This window comes from Trachypithecus francoisi, unplaced genomic scaffold, assembly GCF_009764315.1.
Source record: "Trachypithecus francoisi isolate TF-2019V2 unplaced genomic scaffold, Tfra_2.0 Lachesis_group0, whole genome shotgun sequence".
In the NCBI taxonomy this organism is placed as follows: Eukaryota; Metazoa; Chordata; class Mammalia; order Primates; family Cercopithecidae; genus Trachypithecus; species Trachypithecus francoisi.
This window is the reverse complement of record NW_022681453.1, coordinates 20,531,368-20,558,810: the sequence shown is the minus strand read 5'-3', so window position 1 is coordinate 20,558,810 and position 27,443 is coordinate 20,531,368. Positions and strand designations below refer to the sequence as shown.

Below are 27,443 nucleotides of genomic sequence, written 5' to 3'. Positions count from 1 at the left end.
CTGCTTTCCTTTTTATAGATAGCATTTTGGAGAATTTTTTAAGCTTTACCATAGTAACTAAATTGATTGGTATAACCTGAGATGTGAGTCTCCTCCATTACTGGCCTATGAATTTCATCCTTCCAAGTTCTTAATTCCTTGTTATACCAGGGACAGCGGAGGAAAAGTGTGAAACCAGATCAAAGACATCAAGTCAAGAACAACTTTGAGTGTAATTATGTAACTCTACTACAGCATCACCTGTGTTTTCCAGATCAGTCACCTATCAGAGATAAAAACTTCTCAGGCAAAAGAAGGTAATGGAGGCAAAAGTGATGGTACAATTTGTGCCAACACTGGATGAAAAGAAAGATCTTAAATTAGTTGAGTATTAAGAAAACAGTTCCAACGAAGCATTAGCCCAGGCCAGATACTAAAAAATTACTTACCTCTGTGGCTAGTAGTCTGTGGGACACCCAAATAAGTTAAAAGAAAGTTTTTGGCCAGTAATCCCAGCACTTTGGGAGTCCGAGGCAGGTGGATCACTTGAGGTCAGGAGTTCAAGACCAGCCTGGCCAACATGGTGAAACCCTGTCTCTACTAAAAATACAAAAAATTAGCCAGGCCTGGTGGTGGGTGCCTGTAATCCCAGCTACTCGGGAGGCTGAGGCAGGAGAATCACTTGAACCTGGAAAGTGGAGGTTGCAGTGAGCCGACATTGTGCCATTGCACTCCAGCCTGGGCGACAAGAGCAAAACTCCGTCTCAAAAAAAAAAAAAAAAAGGTTTTGCCCTAAAACCTCCTGTAAAAAGACAGTTAAGCATTATGTTCTTAAAATAAAATAAAGTAAATCTTACTTCAGACAAAAAGTCTGTTTATGAACAGGTTTCCTAGGAATTGTTTTGTACAAATGAACTGAAAAACACAAATAAAAGAGCCATATAGATCATCCACTACAATAATAAAAGAATCTGGGTTTGAAATGTAGACATGAGTGGACATTAAAAGATTGAAAGAATTCAGTCTTACACTTTGGACTATGAAAAAGGAAATAACACGATCAGAGTTATATTGAGAGGTTTTGGTAATAAGAGATTTCTTCAGAAGTCAGGCAGACGGTAGCCTAGAAGATTAAGCTAATCTTGGCCACAGAAGTCAGGGCTGAGTTTTCCAAGTACCACTTGACTTCTAAGTGCTGCTGTGATTCTGCCTTCGCCTTTTTTAATACCAAAGAATGTGAGAAAAATTGATTATGGGTATATTCTCTTCATTCTGGGGGTGCATTCTTCCAACATCTGTCTTCCTTGTTGAAATGTTTCAAATATTATCTTTGGACTGAATAATCTTCTTTTTCTTCAACCATACATGGTTTATACATGACCCTCCAATGTTGCTTGTTTTGTTTCTCTTTACATGTAATGTTTGTTTCTGCTTTCCCAGGAACACTCATGACAGTGAGATGTTGGGTCTCAGGAGGCTCTCCAGGTGTGCAGTCCTTTTTTATGCATAAACATTCTTTTAAAGTGTATCTTCTGTGGCATGATCAGTACTGATTAGGTGAAAAGTGAAGCCTTAAGCATGTGAAAAAAGTCTTTATTGGGGTGCCAGTTTATTTTATGAATAAAGAAAGCAGTACAGTTTAAAAAATCTTGTTAGCAAAATAAATTCAGAATTAACCTAGTTCAGGAATAACCTTAATTTGTTGCTAACTTTGCCAGGGACAGAAAGCCCCCTCACCAATCATTGTGGCTGTGTTTCTGTAGCAAAAGGTAGAAAGTGGCAGTGCTGGTGCAGGACTGGCAGGTGCTGATTCCCTTTCAGGGATGCCTTTTACAGATTAAGGGTGGTGGAGGGATCAAAATCAGCTTCATAGTCCAGTGACATTAGTGCATGTGGACACCTATGCGTTGGGTCAGTGCTTCTTGAGCATGAATACATTTCCTCAGCCTCTGATCTTGTTCATTTCTTTTATAAAAAACATTCTTTTGCATGTTACTTATGATTTCAAAACAGCCCCTTGTGTAGTGCTTTTGTTTTCACATTTGCTATCTGACGTTCACAGAATATCAGTTGCTTATAGAACACTAAACTCTGCTCTTACAGTTCATAAAGGAGAACGTTTAGTCATCTCTTTTATATGCCAGGAACATATAGGCCAAGGAAAGAGGCAGGTTGAAAACAAATGAAGTCATTTGGAAGCAAGGTAGTAAAATAATTGCATAAGGTACAGTAGTAAGCAGTTGTGTAGGATTGTTGCATGATTGCCCAGATAGCTTTAGGAAAGATTATTTTCCCACCGTACTTTCCCTTGAAAGTTCAGTGTCTTGAGCTTACTCACATGTTACTACCATATGTATTCCACTCAGTAAAATTGCTATGTTGTCATTGTCATCTTCCTAATATTTTCCAAAAGAAAATTTTCTTAATTAAATGGTAAATTTAAGAAAAAGACCATGATTGTCTTCTTTCGTATCATTCATAATGTATGGCATTAAAACTAGGTGGTAGTGGAAATAGAAATGGGGGACATCATTGGGTAGTATTATAACCCTGAGTTCTAGAGCCTGACTGGCTAAGTTCCAATCCCAACTGTTCTTATTAGCTGTGTAATCTAAGCATCATTTCAACTTTATCTGTAAAACAAGTTAATGACAGTACCTTCATGGGATGGCTGTGAGGACCCAGTTAGTTAATACGTTTAAAGCTCTTAGAACTGGGTCTCGGCCGGGTGCGGTGGCTCAAGCCTGTAATCCCAGCACTTTGGGAGGCCGAGACGGGCGGATCACGAGATCAGGAGATGAAGACCATCCTGGCTAACACGGTGAAACCCTGTCTCTACTAAAAAATACAAAAAACTAGCCGGGCGTGGTGGCGGGTGCCTCTAGTCCCAGCTACTCGGGAGGCTGAGGCAGGAGAATGGCGTAAACCCGGGAGGCGGAGCTTGCAGTGAGCTGAGATCCGGCCACTGCACTCCAGCCTGGGCGACAGAGCAAGACTCCGTCTCAAAAAAAAAAAAAAAAAAAAAAAGAACTGGGTCTGGATGCAGTGAGTACTCAGTAAATGTAGCTGATTATTTTCTTGAAGTAGCGCCTATTGACATCAGGACTTGGTAGATTTTGGTTTTGTTTTTAGTCAGATGTTACTTGTCTGGGAATACTCATTGGAAAAGATGAATGAAAAGGTTTTATTTCTTGAAGACTTGAAGGTGAAGTATAGAAAGCCTTGTAAAAGAAAGAACCTTTGTGTTTACTTAGCTTACTAGTAAGCACAACTGAAGCTCTTAAGGCTTGGGAGCTAAATGCTGGGACACCTTAAAGCCTGTAAACAGGGTTGACTTTGATTAGAGAGGCCATTGGTAAGTACCAACTGTTTTTTTTTTTAGGAAACAAGGTCTTGCTCTGTTGCCCAGACTGGAGTGCGGTGGCTATTCACAGATGTGATTGTGGCACATTGCAGCCTCAAACTCCTGGGCTCAAGTGATCCTCCCACCTCAGCCTCCTGAGTAGCTGGGACTATAGGCATGCATCACTGCGCAGGGCCACGCCAACTTTTGGGAAAGGAAGGGTCATAAAAGCAGCATGGTGATTATCAGCTGATTCAAATGTCTGTTCTGGTTATTTACTTTATGGCCTTAGGCATTCATTTGCTGTCTCTAAGCCTCAGTTTTTACATCTACATAGTTGGGGTAATAATTGCACTTGATTCTGAATTTGAAGATTAAATGAGAGTGCATAGTGTTTAGCATTTGGTAGAAGTATTAGTAGCTATAATTTACAACTGTATATAGGAATTGTGTGTGTGTATTTGTAAATATTAGTATATGTAGTAATAGTAGCTTTAGAGGAAGAATATTGATAAGGGTATTTGACAGAGTGGTCAGCCACCAAGTATGAGAGCCAAGGACTAACATTGTGGCACAAAATATTAAAAGGAAAATAGGATGTAGAAGGGCTGCGGAAGTCTTCTAGAAATTGCTGATCAGCCAGGGGGAGAACAAGTGACTGATTTAGGTGTTTCAGGTTGGGTTGGGTTCCGCAGGATAGTGTTGATGGTGATCCTGGAAAATCACATTTGCCATCTCACATCAGGAATTCAGAATAGAGCCTCTGCTAGTGCATAAACTTTGTGCCAATTAGAAAAAGCAGCCATTTCTCAAGACAGTTGACTTGCATCAATTGGAAAATTGTTGTAATATACTTATTTTGCTAGCACAGGACCCTTTGTGTCCCATTTCCTATGAAATCCTAAAATTGTAGTGTACTTACTACAACAGTATCTATGATCTGAATTTTTGTCCTCCTAAGTATTTTTTTGTCTTTTTTTTTTTTTTTTTTTTGAGATGGAGTCTCACTCTGTCTCCCAGGCTGGAGTACAGTGGCGCGATCTTGACTCACTGCAACCTCCACCTCCTGGGTTTAAGTGATTCCCCTACCTCAGCCTCCTAAGTAGCTGGGATTACAGGCGCATGCCATTATATCCAGCTAATTTTTGTATTTTTAGTAGAGACAGGATTTGCCATGTTGGCCAGGCTGGTCTCGAGCTTCTGACCTCAGGTGATCCACCTGCCTTGGCCTCTCACAGTGCTGGGATTACATGTGTGAGCCACCGTTCCTGGCCTTTTTGTCTTTTTTGAGACAGTTTCACTCTGTTGCCAAGGCTGGAGTGCAGTGGCACCATCATGGCTCACTGTAGCCATGACCTTCTGGGTTCAAACAATCCTCCCAGCTCAGCTTCATGTGTAGCTAGATCACAGGCATGTGCCACCATGCCTGGCTAAGTTTTTTTAAAGAGGTGGTGTCTCACTATGTTGCCCAGGCTGGTCTCAAACTCCTGGGCTCAAGCAATCCTCCCACTTCAACCTCCCAAAGTGCTGGGATTACAGACAGGAGCTACCATACCTGGCTCCTCTTAAGTATTATGGCCCCTTGCATGCACAATGATGAACAGTCCTGGTTTTGAATTCTTTTAAAATGTATTTTATACTTTAATATGCTTAAAGGTGTTGATTTTAACAAGGAGAATGATTATGCCAGTTACAAGACCTGGGATTTAATTATATGCACCTTTCCAAAAATGGGGAAGAATAAAGAAACTATTCACAGTTAGTGGTTTGAAGGAGGAGGAAAAGACATTGAGAAATTCTAAGAAAAATCTGAAAAGCAAAGTGATATTGAAAACAGTAGCCAGAGCTGGGCACAGTGGCTTATGCCTGTAATCCCAGCACTTTGGGAGACCGAGGCAGGCAGATCACGAGGTTAGGAGATCGAGACCATCCTGTCTAACACGGTGAAACCCCGTCTCTTCTAAAAATACAAAAAATTAGCCGGGCATGGTGGTGGGCACCTGTAGTCCCAGCTACTCAGGATGCTGAGACAGGAGAATGCTGTGAACACGGAAGGAGGAGCTTGCAGTGAGCCTAGATCGTGCCACTGCACTCCAGCCTGGGGGATAGAGCGAGACTCCATCTCAAAAAAAAAAAAAAAAGAAAGAAAGAAAACAGTAGCCAGAAGTATCAAATAGGGCTCTGTCATGGTTGTGTTTTGGTTATAGAGTTTGTCTCATTTCAGAAAGTATTTTAAACTTTCAGAAGTCATGGATATAAGGCTCAGCCTCCATATTGGAAAACATAAAGCAAGCATACCAGCTGCCCAGGCTAATACAGTTATTATTATAAAAGAGTATGAAGTTGGCTCTGAGTTTTTCCTGGCAGCCAGATTAAAATCAATGGGCCAGTGGCTCTCAGTCTCTAAGGCACTATAAGGATCTGGAAAAATGTAAACAAAAGATGAAACTGGATTTTTTCAAAGAAGGTCATAAGCGACTCTAGTAATAGAAGTTTTGCTTGCTTTGAGGCTGGAAATCAATTACACATCCTTTTCTTTTTTTTTTTTGAGACGGAGTCTTGCTCTGCCACCCAGGCTGGAGTGCAGTGGCCGGATCTCAGCTCACTGCAAGCTCCGCCTCCCGGGTTTACGCCATTCTCCTGTCTCAGCCTCCGGAGTAGCTGGGACTACAGGCGCCCGCCACCTCGCCCGGCTAGTTTTTTGTATTTTTAGTAGAGACGGGGTTTCACCATGTTAGCCAGGATGGTCTTCATCTCCTGACCTCGTGATCCGCCCGTCTCGGCCTCCCAAAGTGCTGGGATTACAGGCTTGAGCCACCGCGCCCTACACATCCTTTTCTTAAGGAATAAATGATACAAATGGAGAAAGGATACTACTAGTAATACGAGCGCTAAAACAGTAAATTTCAGTTATTAAATTAGAGCAATTTCTTATATACAACCAGATTTCCACATTTTGGGTACGTCTCACTCAAAGCTGCCAAGTATCAGAATTACAGGCATTGGAAGAATGGACCGCTTGCCCTTCTTTTACTTCACTGGCAAAATTTAGTTAAAAACTTTTTCTCCTCTTTGAAAATCTTACGAAAATCTGCCCTAGATTTACTGCCATCTGAGAGTATTTGCAGCTTCATACAGAAAAACCTAATGATAATTGGGCTTAGTGTGCTGAAACCCAGATGGGAATGGGGTGAGTGCCTCCTGGTCCCGGTCAGGGCCTTGACTGAACTGTTAAGCCTCTTGAAATTGCTAGAACGAGGACTAATTTCATCCTGTCCTGTTTATTGAAGAGATCCTGTAAGCTTAGAGCTTCAAAATTGAATTCCTCTGTCTTCCTTTTAAAGTCCACCCCACATGCGAGACCTAATCAAACTGCATCTGACTTCAAAGTCAGATCCTGAAATTTTTCTTTAGAGACTTCCTGAAGGTTAAAGTCATTTGTGTTCTAATCTCTGCCCAGATGTGGAGCTCTGTGGTATTGGAACTTTGTCCCAACTTCCCTTGTATTATCCACTTGCCAAAGACTTAGAATGAGAGAACTCTTCCTGTCACATCATTGCCCCAGGATGTCTCCTTGGAGAAGGAGTTTCCACTAGGTGAAATATCTAACATTTTGCCATCACCTAACAAACTTATTTAACACACAAAAAAAAAGTGCTGAGGAAAGAAAATGGCAGTAATTGTCTAAGGTCCACAATGAGCAGGAAATAAGCAGTCAGAGTGAAGACACAAGTTATGAGGATGATCCCAACTCTTGCAGGAACAGGCTCTTGTCTGTTTCTTTCCTAATTAAATCACTTTGTTTGCCTTGAGTTCCACAATGCTAGAAATATAGGTATTTCTGAGAAGCCTAAAAATCTTAAGGATAGATTATTTATTTTCTCAACTATTAGTTCTTGATTTTTCCTTCTGTGTTTTAAAAAAGTGTATTTTGAACCTTGGAGAGAAACTATCTGGTCTTTGGCTTCTTCATGATCCAGGAGTAGTGCAAGTAGTCAGAGGACTGGACCAGAAGACCTATACAGCCACATATAGTTTGCCTGAGGAATGAACTTTCTTCCACCTACAGGATAGGAAACATACAAAATATTTACTTCTAAGTACAGTTGGCCCTCTGTATCCATAGCTTCCACATCCAAGGATTCAACCAACAACAGATAGAAAAAAAATTTTTTAATTGCATCTTTACTGTACATGTACAGACTTTTTTCTTGTCATGTCCTAAGCAATATAGTATAACAAAACAACTATATAGCATTTTTAATGTATTAGGTATTATAAGTAATCTAGAGATGATTTAAAGTATACAGGAGGATGTGCACATGTTATTTGCAAATACTACAGCATTTTATATCAGGGACTTGAGCATCTATGTATTTCAGTATCCAAAGGAGATCCTGAAACCAATTCCCCATGAATACCAAGGGATGACTATACTATAGGATCTTAGTAAATTTTTTTTAATAGAAATTAAGGGCCAGGCACGGTGGCTCAAGCCTGTAATCCCAGCACTTTGGGAGGCCGAGACAGGCGGATCACGAGGTCAGGAGATCGAGACCATCCTGGCTAACCCGGTGAAACCCCGTCTCTACTAAAAAATACAAAAAACTAGCCGGGCGAGGTGGCGGGCGCCTGTGGTCCCAGCTACTCGGGAGGCTGAGGCAGGAGAATGGCGGGAACCCGGGAGGCGGAGCTTGCAGTGAGCTGAGATCCGGCCACTGTACTCCAGCCTGGGCGACACAGCGAGACTCTGTCTCAAAAAAAAAAAAAAAAGAAAGAAATTAAGTTGGCCGAGCACTGTGGCTCACACCTGTAATCCTAACACTTTGGGAGGCCAAGGCGGGCGGATCACCTGAGGTCGGGAGTTTGAGACCAGCCTGGCCAACATGGTGAAACCCTGTCTCTACTAAAAATACAAAAATTAGCCGAGCATGGCCTAGTGCAATGGCTCACGCCTGTAATCCCAGCACTTTGGGAGGCCGAAGCGGGCAGATCACCTGAGGTCGGAAGTTCGAGACTAGCCTGACCAACATGGAGAAACCCTGTCTACTAAAATTACAAAATTAGTTGGGCATGGTGGTGCATGCCTGTAATCCCAGTTACTCAAGAGGCTGAGGCAGGAGAATTGCTTGAACCCAGGAGGTGGAAGTTGCAGTGAGCAGAGATCGCACCATTGCGCTCCAGCCTGGGCAACAAGAGTGAAACTCCATCTCAAAAAAAAAAAAAAAAAAAAGCCGGGCATGGTTGCAGGCACCTATAATCCCAGCTACTCGGGAGGCTGAGGCAGGAAAATCGCTTGAACCCGGGAGGCAGAGGTTGCGGTAAGCTGAGATCGTGCCATTGCACTCCAGCCTGGGCAACAAGAGCAAAACTCTGTCTCAAAACAACAACAACAACAACAAAAAAACAACAACAGCAACAACAAAAAACTAAGTTGTAAGTCATTTCTTGTTATTACCTACCTGACTGTTCACTTGGAGACTGCTGGTTAGTTTGACTAGAATTTCTTTATCTGGCTAGAATTTCTTTAGCCGTGTTCTGAGTACATAAGAACAGTTAACCAGAAGCCATATCGGAAGAGCATCGCTTCTAATAATTTACTAGGAAGCTCACCTTGGGCAAGTCATTTACCCTCCCTGAGCCAGTTTTCTCAACAATTAAGAGACCATCTGCTCTCTTGGAGCCCTTTTGAACTCAATCTAATCTATAGTCCTTTATGCTTTGTTCCATACTGCTTAAATCAGCTTCTCAGCATCACATCTCCCTGGGGCATTTTGGAGAATAAGACAGGGATTCATGCTCAAGGACGGAAATTTTACTCTAGAAAACTCAGATTAACCACACCGCTTATTCTTTAAAGTAAGTAGGAGTTGTGGAATAATGCTGATGGAGAGAGCAAGGATGACCCTGACAGGATCAGTGTAAGAGAGGCTCATACCCATTGTAAAGACACTAGTCTGGCAGACAGTCTCCTTTTGTTTGCAGACAACCAAAATACACAAGTGTTCAGGAGTGCTTGTCTTAAAAAAAAGAGATGAAACACTTCTCTTTTTAGGTTTTTTATTTTGTTTTGTTTTTGTGCCTGGAAGTGAGGATATTATAACAATAGGGAATTACTAGTTTTATTGCACTTTTGCTCTACTCATCTTTAAACAAAAAATATATCTCAGTTGATTATATGATTTCATTTTCTTTTGGTATCAGAGAGGATCTTTTTTCAAACATTGCATTTCATGAAATATCTATAAATTTTATTTGGCGTTCATTAACTACTCCTGCCAGAATCACTGTTTTAACGATTTTGGAAATTTTCCTACTATTTGCTTATAACTTCCAGCATGGTTACTGTGTTTGTGGCATATGTAATCAATGAATTGTAATCATTATAAAGCACCACAAATAATTTGTTTCATTTTATGGTCATCCTTGTATTAAGAAAACTGAACCTATTCTAATTTTTCCCCTTTTCTACCTCCCCTCTCAACAGTAAAAAGAACATAAGAAAGCAGCGAATGAAAATCTTATTCAATGTTGTTCTTGAAGCTCGAGAGCCAGGTTCAGGCAGAAGACTTTGTGACCTATTTATGGTTAAGCCATCCAAAAAGGACTATCCTGATTATTATAAAATCATCTTGGAGCCAATGGACTTGAAAATAATTGAGCATAACATCCGCAATGACAAATACGCAGGTGAAGAGGGAATGATAGAAGACATGAAGCTGATGTTCCGGAATGCCAGGCACTATAACGAGGAGGGCTCCCAGGTGAGGAAGGCCAGGGGTACTGAAGTAGGCACATTTTGGGGGAGAGGAGTGCTTATAGAATAATGCATTTTGAGAGACCAGCTCTAGGGGCTTAATTTGGATTATTCTTTTTGGTGACTAGGTTAATACTTTGATTTTTCTTCATTGTTTAAAATCAGAGGCAGTACATTATAAAGATTAAACGTTCCTACTTTGTAATCTGACATCCTAGTTTTGAATTTTGCTCTGCCAATCCATGTGTAAGTAGTTTATCCTTCCTGAGCCTGTTTCTTCATCTATAAATTAAGGCTAATAATAGTACTTGCATCAGGGTTGGTGTAGGATTTAAAAGAGATAATGTATACTGAGCATTTAGCAGAGTGCCTGGTACTGAATAAGCACTCAAAGGAAAGCCAATAGTATTAAAATCTTTCATCATCATTATTACTACGATCCTCAACAACCATTCTTCTCCAAAGACAGCCTATATAGAAAATGTGTAATTATATAAAAATCAGCATGATATTCCCATAAATGCACCTGTAAGTAATTGATTTAATTGATTTTGCTGTGAAGCGTCTTGATTTTTTTTTTGAGACAGAGTCTCGCTCTGTTGCCCAGGCTAGGGTGCAGTGGCGCCATCTCGGCTCACTGCAAGCTCTGCCTCCCGGGTTCATGCCATTCTCCTGCCTCAGCCTCCCGAGTAGCTGGGACTACAGGTGCCTGCCGCCACACCCAGCTAATTTTTTGCATTTTTAGTAGAGATAGGGTTTCACCGTGTTAGCCTGGATGGTCTTCATCTCCTGACCTCGTGATCCACCCGCCTGAGCCTCCCAAAGTGCTAGGATTATAGGCGTGAGCCACCACACCTGGCCGAATCATCTTGATTTTTAGTTCTTTATCAGTATAACTAGGATACAGTCTCCCTTCTTTGAAACTTTTTCTATTTGATATCTTTTTATCCACTTTACATCTCCCAGAAATAAAATAACATTTTTAAGTCATTTGTTTCCCTCTGTAATTACATTTGATTATAAAATAAAGTATGCATTGAGGGTGCTTATAAATTTAAAAAATGGTTCTATCTTAAGGGTTTACACAGTCCTCAGTGTTATTGGCTACTGTACCACTTGTCCATCACTGGTAGAGAAAAAAGCCATCTTTAAGAGAGATGGCCAGACAGGGGAGGTCACTTTTTCCCTCAACTCCTCTGCTTTGGTGGGTGGCCAAGGGAGGATATAGCATCTGCTGGGGAGGTAAGAGGAGGGAGCTATGGATGCAAAGTCATAAGGTGAGTAACGTTGTTCTTGGCTACATATTACTACCCTTGGCTCAGCCCTCAGAGAGAGATCCCTAAGCAAGGATAATTGTTTTTTTATAGATGAAGCTTCAGACTATGAACTCAGATTTGGAATTTAAGATATTGAGATATTGCTCTCCAACTATCAGATATTTTTAGTCTCTAATTTCTATTGGCCTAAGTCTGCTACCTTGAGTGTCCAGTGGAGAAGAAAAGTTTTTGAAGAAAACAACACATGTAATGTGTTTCAGAACTTCTGTTAAAACCTGCAGTGATTCTACTACAGTGGTTCTCAAACATTAACATGCATGTCTGTGCATTGGAATCACCTGGGAAGCTTGAAAACAAGCCAGTTAAGGCCTAGGCTCTCCCACAGATACAGTGATTTTATTGCTCTGTAGTGAGGCTGGTTTTGGTTTTCTTTAAGCTCCAAACTATCCTAAACTGTCTTTTTAAAACTTCTTTATGGATGCATTTTATACCTTAATAAAAAGTTTTTAGAGAATAATTTAAATATATTTTTGGAATGTAGGTGTACAATGATGCACATATCCTGGAGAAGTTACTCAAGGAGAAAAGGAAAGAGCTGGGCCCATTGCCTGATGATGATGACATGGCTTCTCCCAAACTCAAGCTGAGTAAGGCAGCCTCACACTTTGTTATTTAGTTTAGTCTATCAAGGAGAGATTGCTGATTTTTCTGAAATAATATTTAATTAAATGATGAATATATTTGAACTCACTGTACTCCAGCATGGAGTTCTTCCTTCTTGTCAAGCCCTCTTGTTTACTGTATTTTAAGTAGCTAAACTGTGACAAGCATGTGGGGAGTAAAATATAATGTCAGAGGTTTTGTTTACTTTCTTAAATGTAGTAGACATTTTGTAAATTTTAAATAGTAAAAATAGATTTTTCTCTACATATAATGCTGTAAGAATATAGTAGCGGATTTTTTTTCTTGGTATGTGAGTCTGACAATTACTAGAATTAAAAATGAATCCCAGCAGTTCCAACTGGACAGAGTTAGAGGAGTTAGAGATGTCCAGCCACTGTACTATACTCAGCTATCATTTGAATGTAGTCTGTGGTTGGTTTTTTTATTAAAAGTTGTAAGAGAAGGCCAGGGACAGTGACTCATGCCTGTAATCTCAGCACTTTGAGAGGCTGAGGTGGGCAGATCACTTGAGGTCAGGAGTTCAGGACCAGCCCGGCCAACATGGTGAATCCCCATCTTTACTAAAAATACAAAAGTTAGCCAGACATGGGAGTACATGCCTGTAATCCCAGCTCTTTGGGAGGCTAAGGCAGGATAATTGCTTGCACCTGGGAGGCGGAGGTTGCAGTGAGCCAAGATCACGCCACTGCGCTCCTGAGACTCTGCCTCAGAAAAAAAAAAAAAAAAAAAAGGAAGAAAAAGGTTCGAAGAGAAGACAGCAAAAGTTATTAATACCATTAGATAAGAGATTTCTGTCTTCTTTAAAATATATAAATAAAATAGATACCAAGCAATTGATAATGATATTCGTTGGAGCCGTATTTGCTGAAAAGGGGGAAAACAGACAGGCTAGCTTTTTTTTTTTTGATAAAGCATCTCGCCCTGTCACCCAGGTTGGAGTGCAGTGGCGTGACCTTGGCTCACTGCAGCCTCTGCCTCCCAGGTTCAAGTGATCCTTCCACTCAGCCTCCCAAGTAGCTGGGACTATGGGTGTACGCCACTATGCCCAACTAATTTTTTGTATTTTTAGTAGAGACAGGGTTTCACCATGTTGACCAGGCTGCTGTCAAAACTCCTGACCTCAAGTGATTCGCCTGCCTTGGCCTCCCAAAGTGCTGGGATTACGGGTGTGAGCCACCCCGCCTGGCCCGGACTAGCTTTTTTATCTGAAATGACTATCAACTAAATTTAGTAGTAGATTTGGGTATGATTTACTGCTAAGCGATGAATCCTTTTTAAGGCATTTATCTTTTCATGGAATTGTAAAAGCATACAGAAGATTTACAGAAATGTAAAACTTTCATTCCACTTTGTAGGAACACAGTATCTTTTAACTAGAGTGGATTTCATAAGAGACTAATAATAGTTTAACAATAACTACCTAAATTATATTTAAATACATAAATTCACATATGCATTTTTTAAAGTTCAGGAAAAAAGGGCTTTTTATGTGGAATGTTAATTTCCTTTTTATTTCTTTTGTTTGTTTTATATTAATAGAGGCAGGGTCTCCCTGTATTGGCCAGGCTGGTCTTGAACTCCTGGGCTCAAGCGATCCTCCTGCCTCTGCCTTCTAAAGTGTTGGGATTACAGGCATGAGCCACCGTGCCTGGCTTCCTTTTTATTTCTCTGTTTTTTTAATGAAAAATTTCAAACATATATAAATGTACAGTACAGTGGCCAGGGAGGTGACTCAGTCCTGTTTCACCATATTGGCCAGGCTGGTCTCGAACTCCTGACCTCGTGATCTGCCCTTGGTCTCCCAAAGTGCTGGAATTACAGGTGTGAGCCACCGTGCCCAGCCCAATACTTCTTTTAATCTGTAAACTCCCCTCCATCTCTCTCTTTTTCCACCCCTTACCATTTATCTGTTGAAGAAATTAGATTTGTGCTATAGTTTCCCATAGTCTGGATTTTGCTGATTGCATCCATATGTTGTGGGGTTTTTTGTGTGTTTTGTGTTTTGTTTCATTTTGTTTTTTGGAGACAGGGTCTCACTGTGTCACCCAGGCTGGAGTGTAGTGGCACATTCTTGGCTCATTGCCACCTCCACCTCCTGACTGAAGCAGTCCTCCCACTTTAGCCTCTCAGGTAGCTGGGACTATAGGTACACACCACCACCTCCAGCTCATTTTTTTTGTATTTTTAGTAGAGACAGGGTTTTGCCATGTTGCCAGGCTGGTCTTGAACTCCTGGACTCAAGTGATCTGCCCACCTTGGCCTTCCACAGTGCTGGTATTACAGGCATGAGCCACCACTCCTGGCCCACTATGTTGTACTTTCATGTATTCCTCTGTCCTTTGCATTTCCTGTAAATTGGTAGTTGGAGCCAGAGGCTTGATCAGATTGAGGTCTGATCCCCTGTCCTCTCCCTTTGGCAGAAAAACCGACTTCATAGGTAATATATCGTCTTCCATCAGGTACATGTGAAATCTATTTATGTCTTTCTTTTAACTGGTGGTGTTGCATACTTCATTAATTATTAATTCATGAAAGTGATATAAAATTGTGATCATTTTTAATTTTATTCCTTATTAGCTCTAGCGAAACTTTGCCTTATCTGATATTTGAATAGCCAGTGGTACAGTGTTTTTCATGTGTGTGTCTTGCTTTTTGAAAGGATAAAGGCTTGTTTTTGTTTTATTTTGTTTTCCCCTTTACCAGTTTTCAAAATGTGCGTTGGTTTACTAACATCCTTCATTATTTACCCATTTTGTTGTTTGTTTATACATATTATTAAGAACTACCAGACTTAAACATATGACTCAGTTGTGATTGAAGTTATTGCCGTTATTGATACTCAGGCTGGTTCAGGCTGATTCCTATATTCTTTTTGTTTTGTTTTGTTTTGTTTTTTTTTTGAGACAGAATCTCGCTCTGTCGCCCATGCTTGATTTCAGCTCACTGCAACCTCTGTCTCCTGGGTTCAAGCAATTCTCCTGCCTCAGCCTCCCAAGTAACTTGGATTACAGGTGCCACCACCACACCCAGCTAATTTTTTGTATTTTTTTTGTTTGTTTGTTTTTTGAGGCGGAGTCTCGCTCTGTCGCCCGGACTGGAGTGCAGTGGCCGGATCTCAGCTCACTGCAAGCTCCGCCTCCCGGGTTTACGCCTTTCTCCTGCCTCAGCCTCCCGAGTAGCTGGGACTACAGGCGTCCGCCACCTCGCCCGGCTAGTTTTTGTATTTTTAGTAGAGACGGGGTTTCACTGTGTTAGCCAGGATGGTCTCGATCTCCTGACCTCGTGATCCGCCCATCTCGGCCTCCCAAAGTGCTAGGATTACAGGCTTGAGCCACCGCGCCCAGCCATTTTTTGTATTTTTAATAGAGACGGGGTTTTGCCATATTGGCCAGGCTGATCTTGAACTCCTGACCTCAGGTGATCCACCCACCTTGGCCTCCCAAAGTGTTGGGGTTACAGGCATGAGCCACCACGCCCAGATGGTTCCTATATTCTGTTGACATGAAGTCATGGTAAGAAGTCATTGATAGATTCTTTACTGTCTAGTGTTTGAAGATATACCAGACTGGGAATCAGTCATTTGCCAAGGAGCCCTATCTTTTTCATGTTTCTGCTAAAAGGTGAGGGTTCCTCAACATTAGTATTTGGAATTAATATTTTAAAACTCTAGTGTGGGCTGTACTGCTACTGAGGTAGTCATTGTTTGTACGATTTTCAGTGGACAGAGCTAGGAAATTTGTGTGTGTTTGTTCGTATGCTTATATTTAAAGATAAAATACATCATAAGTTCATAGCGATACTTTCAATTGAGATTAAAGGCCTCAAGGTAATTATTAATGTCCTATGTTTTAACATCCGTTATCTCTTTTTATCCCACGATGAAAATCTCAGTTCTCAGTGATACCAGAGGTGATAGAATGTCACATAGCTGCTCATTTGCTTTATTCCTTATTCACAGCTTTCTCAACCTTACAGTACTTAGTCTCCCATCAAAAATATGATTACTGAAAACAGTTAAAAATTTTTTTTAGTTCTTTTGTCTGCAGGTTATATTTCACTATAGACATGCTAATTGCTGGGTTTTACAAATTATTTGGAATTGACCCTTGTGATTATGCTACCATCTGTATACAAATTTAGGTTCATTTATTTTATTCATTTAACTTTAAGTCTCTCTCTTTAGGTAGGAAGAGTGGCATTTCTCCTAAAAAATCAAAATACATGACTCCAATGCAGCAGAAACTAAATGAGGTCTATGAAGCTGTAAAGAACTATACTGATAAGAGAGGTCGCCGCCTCAGTGCCATATTTCTGAGGCTTCCCTCTAGATCTGAGTTGCCTGACTACTATCTGACTATTAAAAAGCCCATGGACATGGAAAAAATTCGAAGTCACATGATGGCCAACAAGTACCAAGATATTGACTCTATGGTTGAGGACTTTGTCATGATGTTTAATAATGCGTGTACATACAATGAGCCTGAGTCTTTGATCTACAAAGATGCTCTTGTCCTACACAAAGTCCTGCTTGAAACACGCAGAGACCTGGAGGGAGATGAGGACTCTCATGTCCCAAATGTGACTTTGCTGATTCAAGAGCTTATCCACAATCTTTTTGTGTCAGTCATGAGTCATCAGGATGATGAGGGAAGATGCTACAGTGATTCTTTAGCGGAAATTCCTGCTGTGGATCCCAACTTTCCTAACAAACCACCCCTTACATTTGACATAATTAGGAAGAATGTTGAAAATAATCGCTACCGGCGGCTTGATTTATTTCAAGAGCATATGTTTGAAGTATTGGAACGAGCAAGAAGGATGAATCGGTATGTTTTCAAAGCCATTTTCATTTTGAGGATGTGTGCTATTTAATACAAAAGAGATGAAAGAATATTGCTTTGATGTACTGTTTCCACTTATGTACGTGATTGTAGTTGGTAGCATGCTATTCTGAATTCTAATTAGCCAGAACTTCTTAGGAGCGAGTATATTCTATGGGGGAGAGAAGGCACACCACTAAGTCATCTAGATTAAGGCCAGTGAGGAGGAAGACAAAATTGAAGGTCTCTTGAAAAGCATAAACTTAAAATACAGCCTTTCGCAGAATGTGTTTTATAAAAAGATAAATGTTTCTAATTGGAAATAGTAACTGCATTTTTCTTTTAAGGTTTGGCTTCAATGCATGACTGCTTTAAATAAAATAGCTCCAAGGTATTGACCTGAAGTTAGACTGATATAAATTTGATCACCACTTTAAGTACCTCAAAGGGCTTTTTTTTTTTTTTTTAATCTTAGATTTCTAAAGAGCTTGCTGAAGACATAGAATGTTTTAAAAGAAGCAAATTTAGATTTACATTAAACTTAAATTTCCTTCTAATTTTTATCTGTGATATATATTTGCTGCATGTCAATATCAAACTTGACTATTAAATTCAGCAATTACAGTGTATTTTATATGTGCTCTTGGAGACAGCTGGGAAAATATAAAAAAATAAAGATACAAACCCTACCTTCCTGGAGCTTACAACTTACCGTGTTTAGAACTAGACCTTTAGGCAGTGTAATGCCAGCTAGGGAATCTATGAAGTCAGAAATTGCTCTGAACCTTTAAAGAAAAGCAAGTAGTGTTTGCTTTCAGTATCTTCGCAAATAAAAGAAAAAAGATCGTAACATTTGCTGCTTGTGTTAAGCACCAACTCTTTGTAAAGCACCATGCTAAACACTTTATGAAGGCAATCTCTAACCCTTACGATAGCCATTCTAGGTAAGTGATAATCTTCTCAGTTTGCATTTGAAAGAATTAGAGGCATAGGCAGAGAAAAGTTACCCATAGTCATCCAACTAGTAAGTGATGTGACTTGTCTTGCTCTTCACTGCGGAGAGCTACTCCTGAGCCAGTTAGTAGGACAAGTCATGGAGCACGGCCGTGGATGATAAGCCTTGAGCTCTGTGCTCTAAAAGCTTGAAGTCTGATGGATGGGCCAGGACTTATGCTTAAGGGAACAATAATTCCAGACATGAAACAACATATCACAACCTGATATTTAGTAAAGATAGGCCACAGTTCTCCTAAAAAGGCATAAGGCATAAGGCATCAGGAAAGAATGGGTGGATAGGTAGGGTTCAAATGAGTAGGCAAGAGGATATTTCAAATAAGATGAATGTTATGAGCAAAGGAATGGAGTTAGGAAATGAATATGATATGTTTAAAAGACAGGGATAGAGGTGGGGCCAGTTTGGTGAGGCCCATGAGTGACACCTTTAAGAAATGGTCCTTAATAATATGGTGCTTCAGCAATTGGGTAGAGAAAGAGAAGGATGGAGGGACATCTTGCAGTCAAAAACTCTTGATGTTACTCATTTATTCAACACATATTTATGGAGATGCTACCAATTAATGAGCATATTCTAGATGCATGGAATACACCAGTGGGCAAAACAAACTCTGCTTTCATGTAGCTTAGACTTCTTTCTGTTCTTGTTCTTGGCTTAAGTAGTCCTTAAGTCTAATACCCCTCCCTTCCTCACCTCCCTGCTTAGCCCCATTACATCTTGGTGTTAGTTCTGTGAGTCTTTCAATGATTATTTGTCTTCTAGATTATTAGGAACTTTGTTTATGTTGTATAGATGATATGTTTATCTTAAGAATTAAGATTTGTATCTCTAGGAAATTAGCTTCTTTTCATTCTCCCATTGTTGACATGATTGTTTTTTGCTTTTGAGGCCTGGGAGATAGAATCCAAGGTATATTTTTATGAGATATTGGTGCACACAGTTTTACCCTCATGCCCAGAACTTTGTTGAAAAACAAAAGGGATCCCTGGTAATTTAATAGTTAGGAAAAATATTTAAAAGAAAAACATGCAGGGAGCCATTCTTAACTTTGTAAAAGAAGGTAGTATTGTGACTGCTTATAGTACTTATTAAGAATAAGTACTTAATAAGAATTGATGGGGATGCATCAGTTTAGTGAATGATAAACTATGCCTTTATCAACTATATTATCAGTAACAAAGCTAGACATCCCAGAAATATTAGTTCATAAATTCAGTGAAGTCTACATACAGTAGATTTCCATGTTGATCTCTTAAGAGTCTTCGTGCTTCATCACCATTTACCCCTACCCCTACCCACCACTGTTACCCAACGTCACCTAGGACTTCACAGGCTAAAATAGAAGGAATCCGAACAGTGAGACATAACAAGAGAAAAATTCACTTAGGTGACAATAGTTTGTCCATCAACCGTATTTAGTAACAACACAGTGCTGACTCTTGCCAGTTGGCTGCTGCCTTTCCTAAACTGCTGGCAGTATTCCCAGACTAAACACTCTGACCCCCTTGCAGGTAAAAGGGACCTGTGGGAAGATGAACAAGGGAAGCATTAAGAGCCTCCTGTATTCGTAATTATTTCCTTTTGCTGAATGTCTGCCTTATATAAAAAGATTACTTAGCAATTGAGGAGGAATTTAGAGTTGTTTTTCCAGCTTGAGTATATATGCTCCTGCACATTCAATGAATACCTGACATCTTAGATTAATAAATTCTTTATAGTACTTGGAATAAACAAGAAAGCGTATGGTACATGCTTAGTGACTCTTGTACAAAATGTTCATTTCTAAACCATGTGATATGATGGACTTATGATCTGCCCTTTCAGTATACCTTGAAAGGTATTTACAAAAATTTTACAAAAATTTTTTACTTTTAATTTACAAAAATTTTCACTTTTAATTTTATACTTAAAATTGTACACTGTTATAAAATGAACTTTAATTTCAAGTGAGTAGAATTCAAATATCTTCATTCAGAAAACAGACATAAAATTGTGTTTTAGGGGCCAGGTACAGTGGCTCACACCTGTAATCCCAGCACTTTGGGAGCCCAAGGTGGGAGGATGGCTTGCACTCAGGAGTTTGAGACCAGTCTGGACAACATAGCAAGACCTTCCTTATCTCTACTTAAAATAAAATTTTAAAAATCAGCCAAGCTTGGTGACATATGCCTATAGTCCCAGCTACTCGAGAGGCTGAGGTGGGAGGATTGCTTGAGCCAGAAGATTGAGGCTATAGTGAGCCGTGATCATGCCACTGTACTCCAGCCTGGGCAGCAGAGTGAGACTCTATCTCAAGAAGAAAAAAAAAAGTGTTTCAGGGGTGTCTTCCCATGGTAAGTTTTATTTTTATTGCTTTCCTACAAGTATTAGCATTTCTATGACCCCAAAAGATATTTAAAACCTTTCCAAGGCCGGACACAGTGGCTCACACCTGTAATCCCAGCACTTTGGGAGGCCAAGGCAGGAGGATCACCTGAGGTCAGGAATTTGAGACCAGCTTGGCCAACATGGTGAAGCCCCCGTTTCTACTAAAAGTACAAAAATTAGCCAGGCATGGTGGTGGGTGCCTATAATCCCAGCTACTTGAGAGGCTGAGGCAGGAGAATTGCTTGAACCTGGGAGGCAGAGGTTGCAGAGCTGAGATCGCACCAGTGTACCCCAGCCTGGGCAACAAGAATGAAACTCCGTCTCAAAAAAAAAAAAAAAACCTTTCCAGAAATACCCATTTAGGTTATTGATCGTGTCTTTTAATTGTTTGCCAGTTCACCTTTGCTGATGAGGAGCAGCATTCTGCTCCTCTCTGAAGTTTGATGCTCTAGTGGCATGTATCAACAGGCGGCTAACTTGGCCACACTCCTCTGACCAGAATGTCTCTGTAACTGCTGAGACCTTTGTGGTTAGTTTTGTGAATAAGTTTTTAGACTCTGGTATTCTTAGTTAATAGAATTCTATTTAAGCCAGCCAGTTGTGGTGTCTCACACCTGTAATTTAAGCACTTTGGAAGGCTGAAGTGGGAGGATCACTCAAGGCCAGGAGTTCAAGACCAGCCTGGGCAACATAGGGAGGACACTGTTACTACAAAAAATTTAAAAATTAGCCAGCTTGAGCCCAAGGAGTTGATGCTGTGGTGAGCTGTGATCACGCCACTGCACTCCAGTCTGAGTGGCAGAGCAAGACCCAGCCTAAAAAAATAAAATAAAATAAGAACAATTGTATGTAAACCTTCCTCAGACCGCAGTGGACTAGAAACAGTAATAAAATTTCCTCCAGTCAAAATTCTAAAGTCTGAAGTTTATTTTGCCCACTCCCCACTTTTTATTTATTTATTTATGTATTTATTTATTTATTTTGAGACAGAGTCTCACTCTATTGCCCAGACTAGAGTGCAGTGGCGCAATCTTGGCTCACTGCAACTCTCTGCTCCCGGGTTCAAGCGATTGTCCTGCCTCAGCCTGCTTAGTAGCTGAGATTACATATGTGCACCATCATGCCTGGCTAATTTTTATATTTTCAGTAGAGACTGGGGTTAACCATTTTGGCCCACCTTGACCTCCCAAAGTGCTGGGATTGTAGGTGTGAGCCACCACAACTGGCCTATTTGTTGATTTTTTTAAAGAGACAGGGTCTTGCTCTGTTGCCCAGGGTGGAATGCAGTGGTGCCATCATGACTTACTGCACCCTTGAACTCCTGAGCTCAAGTGACCCTCCCACCTCAGCTTCCCAGATAGCTAGGACTACAGGTATGTACTCCAATGCCCAGCTGATTTTTTGTTGAGACAGTTTCTTGCTGTGTTGCTTAGGCTGGTCTCAAACTCCTGGCCTTAAGCAGTCCTCCCACATCGGCCTCCCAAAGCATTGGGATTATAGGTGTGAGCCACCATGCCTGGCTGCCTTATTTCATAAATGAGGAAAGAGACTCAGAAAAGTTCTGGGTATGACATAGATAATCTTTTTTCCATCTTTCACTATGTTGCCTTTGCTGGTTCCCCAGAATTACACAGTTATTCTGGGAAACTAAAATGAACACTAACTCTGAGGCCTGTAACCATTATAGAATGCCTTCATGGCTTTGCTTTAGGTTCAGATATTCACAGGGTCTCACTAGCCTAGGCAACCGTGATGTAGGACCAAAAGGAAGAAAATAGAGCCTATTATGTAACACACCGGTCTGCTATTAAGAGAAAGTAAAAATGCAAAGAATGGATACGAGTAAGTGTTGAACATATTGTAGAAACTTGGTACAATTCTTGGTTCTGGCAGCCACCTTCCCCTGCCAGAATCAATTGATGCATGTGCCATGTATCTCCAAGAGAAAATACATGAAGCCTTTCCTTTTACATGAGCTGTACAAGAAGTGAGCCTTGAAGTAAAGGAAAATGGTGGCCATGAGGCTTTACCATGGTAAAATGACACTTCGGATTTTGTTTTAACAAACTTCAGAAAGATACTCTTCATAGACCTGTACAGAAATACCACTGTATCAATTAAAGAAGCATTTAATAGAATTAAACATAATTGAGGTGTTTAAAAGAAACAGCTTGTGTGTCAGTGGATACTCTTGATGCCGTTATAGGACAGATTCAGAAATATATGAAGATGCGGTAGAACTTCAGCAGTTTTTTATTAAAATTCGTGATGAACTCTGCAAAAATGGAGAGATTCTTCTTTCACCGGCACTCAGCTATACCACAAAACATTTGCATAATGATGTGGAGAAAGAGAAAAAGGAAAAATTGCCAAAAGAAATAGAGGAAGATAAACTAAAACGAGAAGAAGAAAAAAGAGGTTGGTTTCTTTTCATTTTATTGAATATGAAGAAATGCACTGTCTTCTAGCTGTTCTCATAATTAGCTGTGGAAAAGAGTCCTGTTTGTATGAATGAAAACTCAGGGTATTGACTATATTAGAGTAGGCACAATGAGATGGAAATATTTTTATAGTTATCAATTTGGTCATCAGACCTGGGAAAGACTGAAAGTTACCTGTGGCACAGCTGTTATCCTAGCATTCCAGGAAAAGAGTCAGTTAATTCACAAGTGTGGGGGCTTAATGCCTCTTTATATTATTGGTAGATCAAAACCTAAACAGGCCAGCTAGAACTAGAAAGCATTCTCAACAGTGAGTCCATCAAGTTTTTGCCACATCATACAGTAGCGTTGCTTTCCTCATAGATACTTTGGACCAGACAAGTAGATGATATTTTGGTTGAATCACATACCTGGAGAACAGTTTAATTTTAATTGTATCAAACTATAAAATGTTACTTTGGGTCACTTGCCAGAATTTAGAAATATTTTGATAACAGGATCTTATGATTACAAATTGGATCATTTCTGATAAAGTTCAAGTTCACATAGATTCCTAGAATATGTGACTCTAAGTTATGTTAATCTTTGGCATCAAATCTCCTGCATAGATTTTTTTCCCTTAGGCAAGAAAACAAAATAGATTGATTTGAAGCAAATTCTTACAAGTGATGGCATTCTCTTCCCCAAAGAGAAGAGAAAGAAACCTAGTTGGTGAGAATAGTAATTTTGCCAGCATAGAACTAACTGCAAAACCAACAGCTTTATCACCAAAGGAGATACATGATATACTCATTCAGGAAGATAGTGAATATATATGTGTGGGGTTTAGAGGAGGGGGCAGTTTGTGACTTTGCCAGCTAAAAGTGATTGATGCAGAAATGCATGGAGTAAAGCTGCAACTTTGATGGCCCAAGGTGATGATCCAAGTTAAAGAATATTCTGAAAATTAGACATCCGTAAAAGGACTGAAATAAGCTCTCCACACGTTCCCAGCCAACTGGAAACCTACACATGCTGTCGGGGAAGATGCAAAAGAACCTGGTGAAAAGCAAAATCCAAGGGGTACTTGAAAATTGACTGTGACTTTGAGTGCATCTCCCAACCTATACACAGATCTATCAGCACGTGGTACATCCTTATGGGCTTGAGGTAGTTAAGTACAACCTTCACCTAAGTCATTGGCTGTAGAAAGAGAGGAGCAACCTCTAGTGTCAAGTGTCCTAGTAGATCTATAGTGGGAGCTCCAGAGGAGAGAAGAGAAAGGGGGAGAAAAAAAGATTTGAAGACATAATGAGTGAAAACCTCTCAAATTGATGAAAAACATTAACCTACAGCTCCAAGAATTTCGAGTAAGATAAACACAAAGAAAGCCCCATTTAGATACATCATCATCAAACTGATGAAAATCTTGAAAGCAGCAACTGATTGATCCCATATATGTAATTATCTGCACATTCCATCCAGGGGCCTGGGGATTGTCCAGCCCAGTTGACAGTTAGTGATACCTGAGCACTTTTCCCAGCACCTGGGGTCAGGGCCACTCAATCTGCCACTACCACCACAACTGGCACCCATCTTCATGTGTTACCTGTGGGTCCAGGTACTAGCCCACCCATCATAGCCATTGCCAGTACTGGTGCAAAACATTTGGGTCCCAGAGAGTTGTCCCAGCACTGCTACTGCTTTCACCCTTGTCACATCCACTGCCCAGGGGCTCAGAAACCCACCCACCTGCTCGATCCACTGCTGCCATTCCTGGCACTCCAGCAAGCCAGCTGGAGTCCCAAGAATGGGCCTGCCTGGAACTAATAACACCAGTGCCAGTATACACCACTCTGGTGCCCAGAGCCTGGCACAATTGACAGCCCAGTCCCCAGCAGTACTTTATCACAGCCTCCACTGTCAACTGCACCCCAAGCCAGGGGCCCCCACCTCCTCCCCACCCCCCACATTAGTTAGGAACTGGGCTCCACAGGAGTCAGTGACTGGCAAGCAAGCGAACATTATCTCCTGAGCTCCACTTCCTGTTAGATCAGTGGTGGCATTAGATTCTCATAGGAGCATGAACCCTGTTGTGGACTGTGTATGTGAGGGATTTAGGTTATGCACTGCTTATGAAACTCTAATGCCTGATGATCTGATATGGAACAGTTTCATCCTGAAACCATCCCACAACCCTCATCCCTTACCCCCACAAACCCCACCCCCGTCTATGGAAAAATTATCTTCCACAAAACTAGTCCCCGGTGCCAAAAAGATTGGGGGCTGCTGCCCTAAGCTACTGAGGAAGTCATGGATACCACTGATACTGTTTACAGTAAAAGGAATCATACAGAGATTACACTACTGTACACACCCAGATTCAAAACCAAAGTATCCTGCCCAACCAACACCACAGATCTATCTTCAAGGAAAAGTCCTCTTCTACGAAAGTAAATTCAGAACATTGGAAGAAGTGACTATTATACCAGACACACATATGGTATCAATGTAAGGACACAGGAATCAAGAAATACGATACCTCCAAAAGAACCCAGTAATTCTCGAGCAATAGATTCCAATCAAAAAGTAGTTTATCGGCTGGGCGCGGTGGCTCACACTGTAATCCCCGCACTTTGGGAGACCAGGGCCAGCAGATCACGAGATCAGGAGTGCAAGACCAACCTGGCCAACATGGTGAAACACTGTCTCTACTAAAAATACAAAAAGTAGCCAGGCATGGTGGTGTGCACCTGTAATCTCAGCTACTCGGAAGGCTGAGGCAGAAGAATACCTTGAACCCAGGAGGTGGAGGTTGTAGTGAGCCAAGATCGTGCCACTGCACTCTGGCCTGGAACAGAGTGAGACTCCATCTCAAAAACAAACAAAGTAATTTATCAAATTCCAGGAAAATAATTCAAAGTATCATACTAAAGAACCTCAGTGAGATACAAGAGAATTCTTAGAAACAATACAAAGAAATCAGAAAAATAATTCAGGATATGAATGAGAACTTTATCAAATAGATATCATGAAAAAGAACTAAAAAATTCTGGAACTGAAGAATTTATTGAATGAAATACAAAAGATATTTGAAAGCTTTAGGAACAGACTATATTAAGCAGAAGAAAGAATTTCAGGAATTGTTGACAGGTCTTTTGAAATAGTAATAACTCAGTCAGAGAAAAATAAAGAATGAGCAAAGCTTGGTAACATAAGGGACACCATAAAGTGACCAAGTATTCAAATTTTCAGTATTCCTGAAGGTGAAGAGGAAATTTTAAAACGTTGAAAAACCTGTTTAGTGAAATAAGGGATGAAAACTTTCCAAGTGTATCAAGAAATTTAGACATCCAGTTACAGAAGAGTCAAAGATCCCCAAATAGATAAAATTCAAAAAAGTCTTCCCAATGGTACATTACTGTCAGAAGTCAAAGATAAGGAGAAAATCCTAAAAACAGTAACAGTAAAGTATCTAGTCATCTATCATGGAGTCCCCATTAGGTTAACAGTGGCTTTCTCAGCAGAAATCTTACAGGCCAGGGAGAATGGGATGGCATATTCAAAGTGCTAAAATAAAAACTGCTGGCAAAGGATACTATACCCAGGAAAATTATCTTTTGCAAATGAAGGAGAAATAAAGTCCCAGACAAGCAAAAACTGAGGGAATTCGTTACCACTAGATTGGTCCTACAAGAAATGCTTAAGAGATTCCTACATTTGGAAGTGTAAGACAGTAACTATCATCATTAAAAGACATGAAAATATAAAAACACTGGTAGAGCAAACATACAAAAAAGGAAGAGAAAAAATTCACATGTTACCCACTACAGAATATCACCAAACCTCAATGATAAACCATAAGAGAGAAACAAAGGAACAAATGATATACAGAATAACCAGAAATCAAGTAATCAAAAAACAGAAATAAGCCCTTACATATTAATAATAATGTTGACTGTAAATGGATTAACTTTCCACTTAAAAGACATAGGCTGGGCCAGGAGCAGGGCTCACGCCTATAATCTGAGCATTCTGGGAGGCCAAGGCAGGTGGATCACTTGAGGTTAGCAGTTCAAGACCAGTCTGGCCAACATATAGTGAAACCTCATCTCTACCAAAAAATACAAAAATTAGTTGGACGTGGTGGCACGCGCCTGTAGTTCTAGCTACTTGGGAAGCTGAGGCAGGAGAATTGCTTGAACCTGGGAGTTGGAGGTTACAGCAAACCGAGATTGCACCACTGCACTCCAGCCTGGGCGATAGAGCGAGACTCTGTCTCTCAAAAAAAAAAAGACATAGACTGGCTGAATGTATTCTGAAAATATGACCCAACTATATGGTGCCTACAAGAAACTCATCTCACCTGTGAAGACACATAGACTGAAAATAAAGAGTTATAAAAAGATATTTCATGCAAATAGAGACCAAAAGTGAGCAGGAGTAGCTTGCTTATATCAGATAAAACAGTCAAAACAGTAAAAAGAGACCAAAAAAAGGTCATTACGTAAAGATAAAGGGATCCGTTCAGCAAGGGGATCTAACAGTTCTGAGCATATATACACCCAGCACCAAAGCAGCCAGATATATAAAGCAAGTATTATTATATCTAAAGGGCAGGATAGATTGTGGTTGAAGTCCACAATCACAATAAGTAGTTGTGGACTTCAACATCCCACTGTCAGCATTAGATCATCTAGACAGAAAATTAACAAAGAAACACTGGATTTAAGCTGCACTTTAGAACAAACGCATCTACCAGACATCTACAGAACATTTTA

The 27,443-nt window shown here is 40.4% G+C and overlaps 1 protein-coding gene across 35 annotated transcripts in view; it reads left to right on the top strand.

Moving 5' to 3' along the window:
* PBRM1 (polybromo 1) overlaps nucleotides 1–27,443 on the top strand; it is a 152,136-nt gene that overhangs the window by 61,638 nt on the left and 63,055 nt on the right. For 22 of the 35 annotated variants that reach the window (XM_033210031.1, XM_033210036.1, XM_033210004.1 and 19 more), the window contains 5 exons: nucleotides 1,420–1,464; nucleotides 9,810–10,086; nucleotides 11,898–12,003; nucleotides 16,224–16,866; nucleotides 22,449–22,660. In XM_033210031.1, the coding sequence (XP_033065922.1) occupies nucleotides 1,420–1,464; nucleotides 9,810–10,086; nucleotides 11,898–12,003; nucleotides 16,224–16,866; nucleotides 22,449–22,660 (1,283 nt within the window). The remainder of the gene's footprint in view (nucleotides 1–1,419; nucleotides 1,465–9,809; nucleotides 10,087–11,897; nucleotides 12,004–16,223; nucleotides 16,867–22,448; nucleotides 22,661–27,443) is intronic. The other 13 variants (XM_033210040.1, XM_033210030.1, XM_033210052.1 and 10 more) reach the window with 1 other exon arrangement.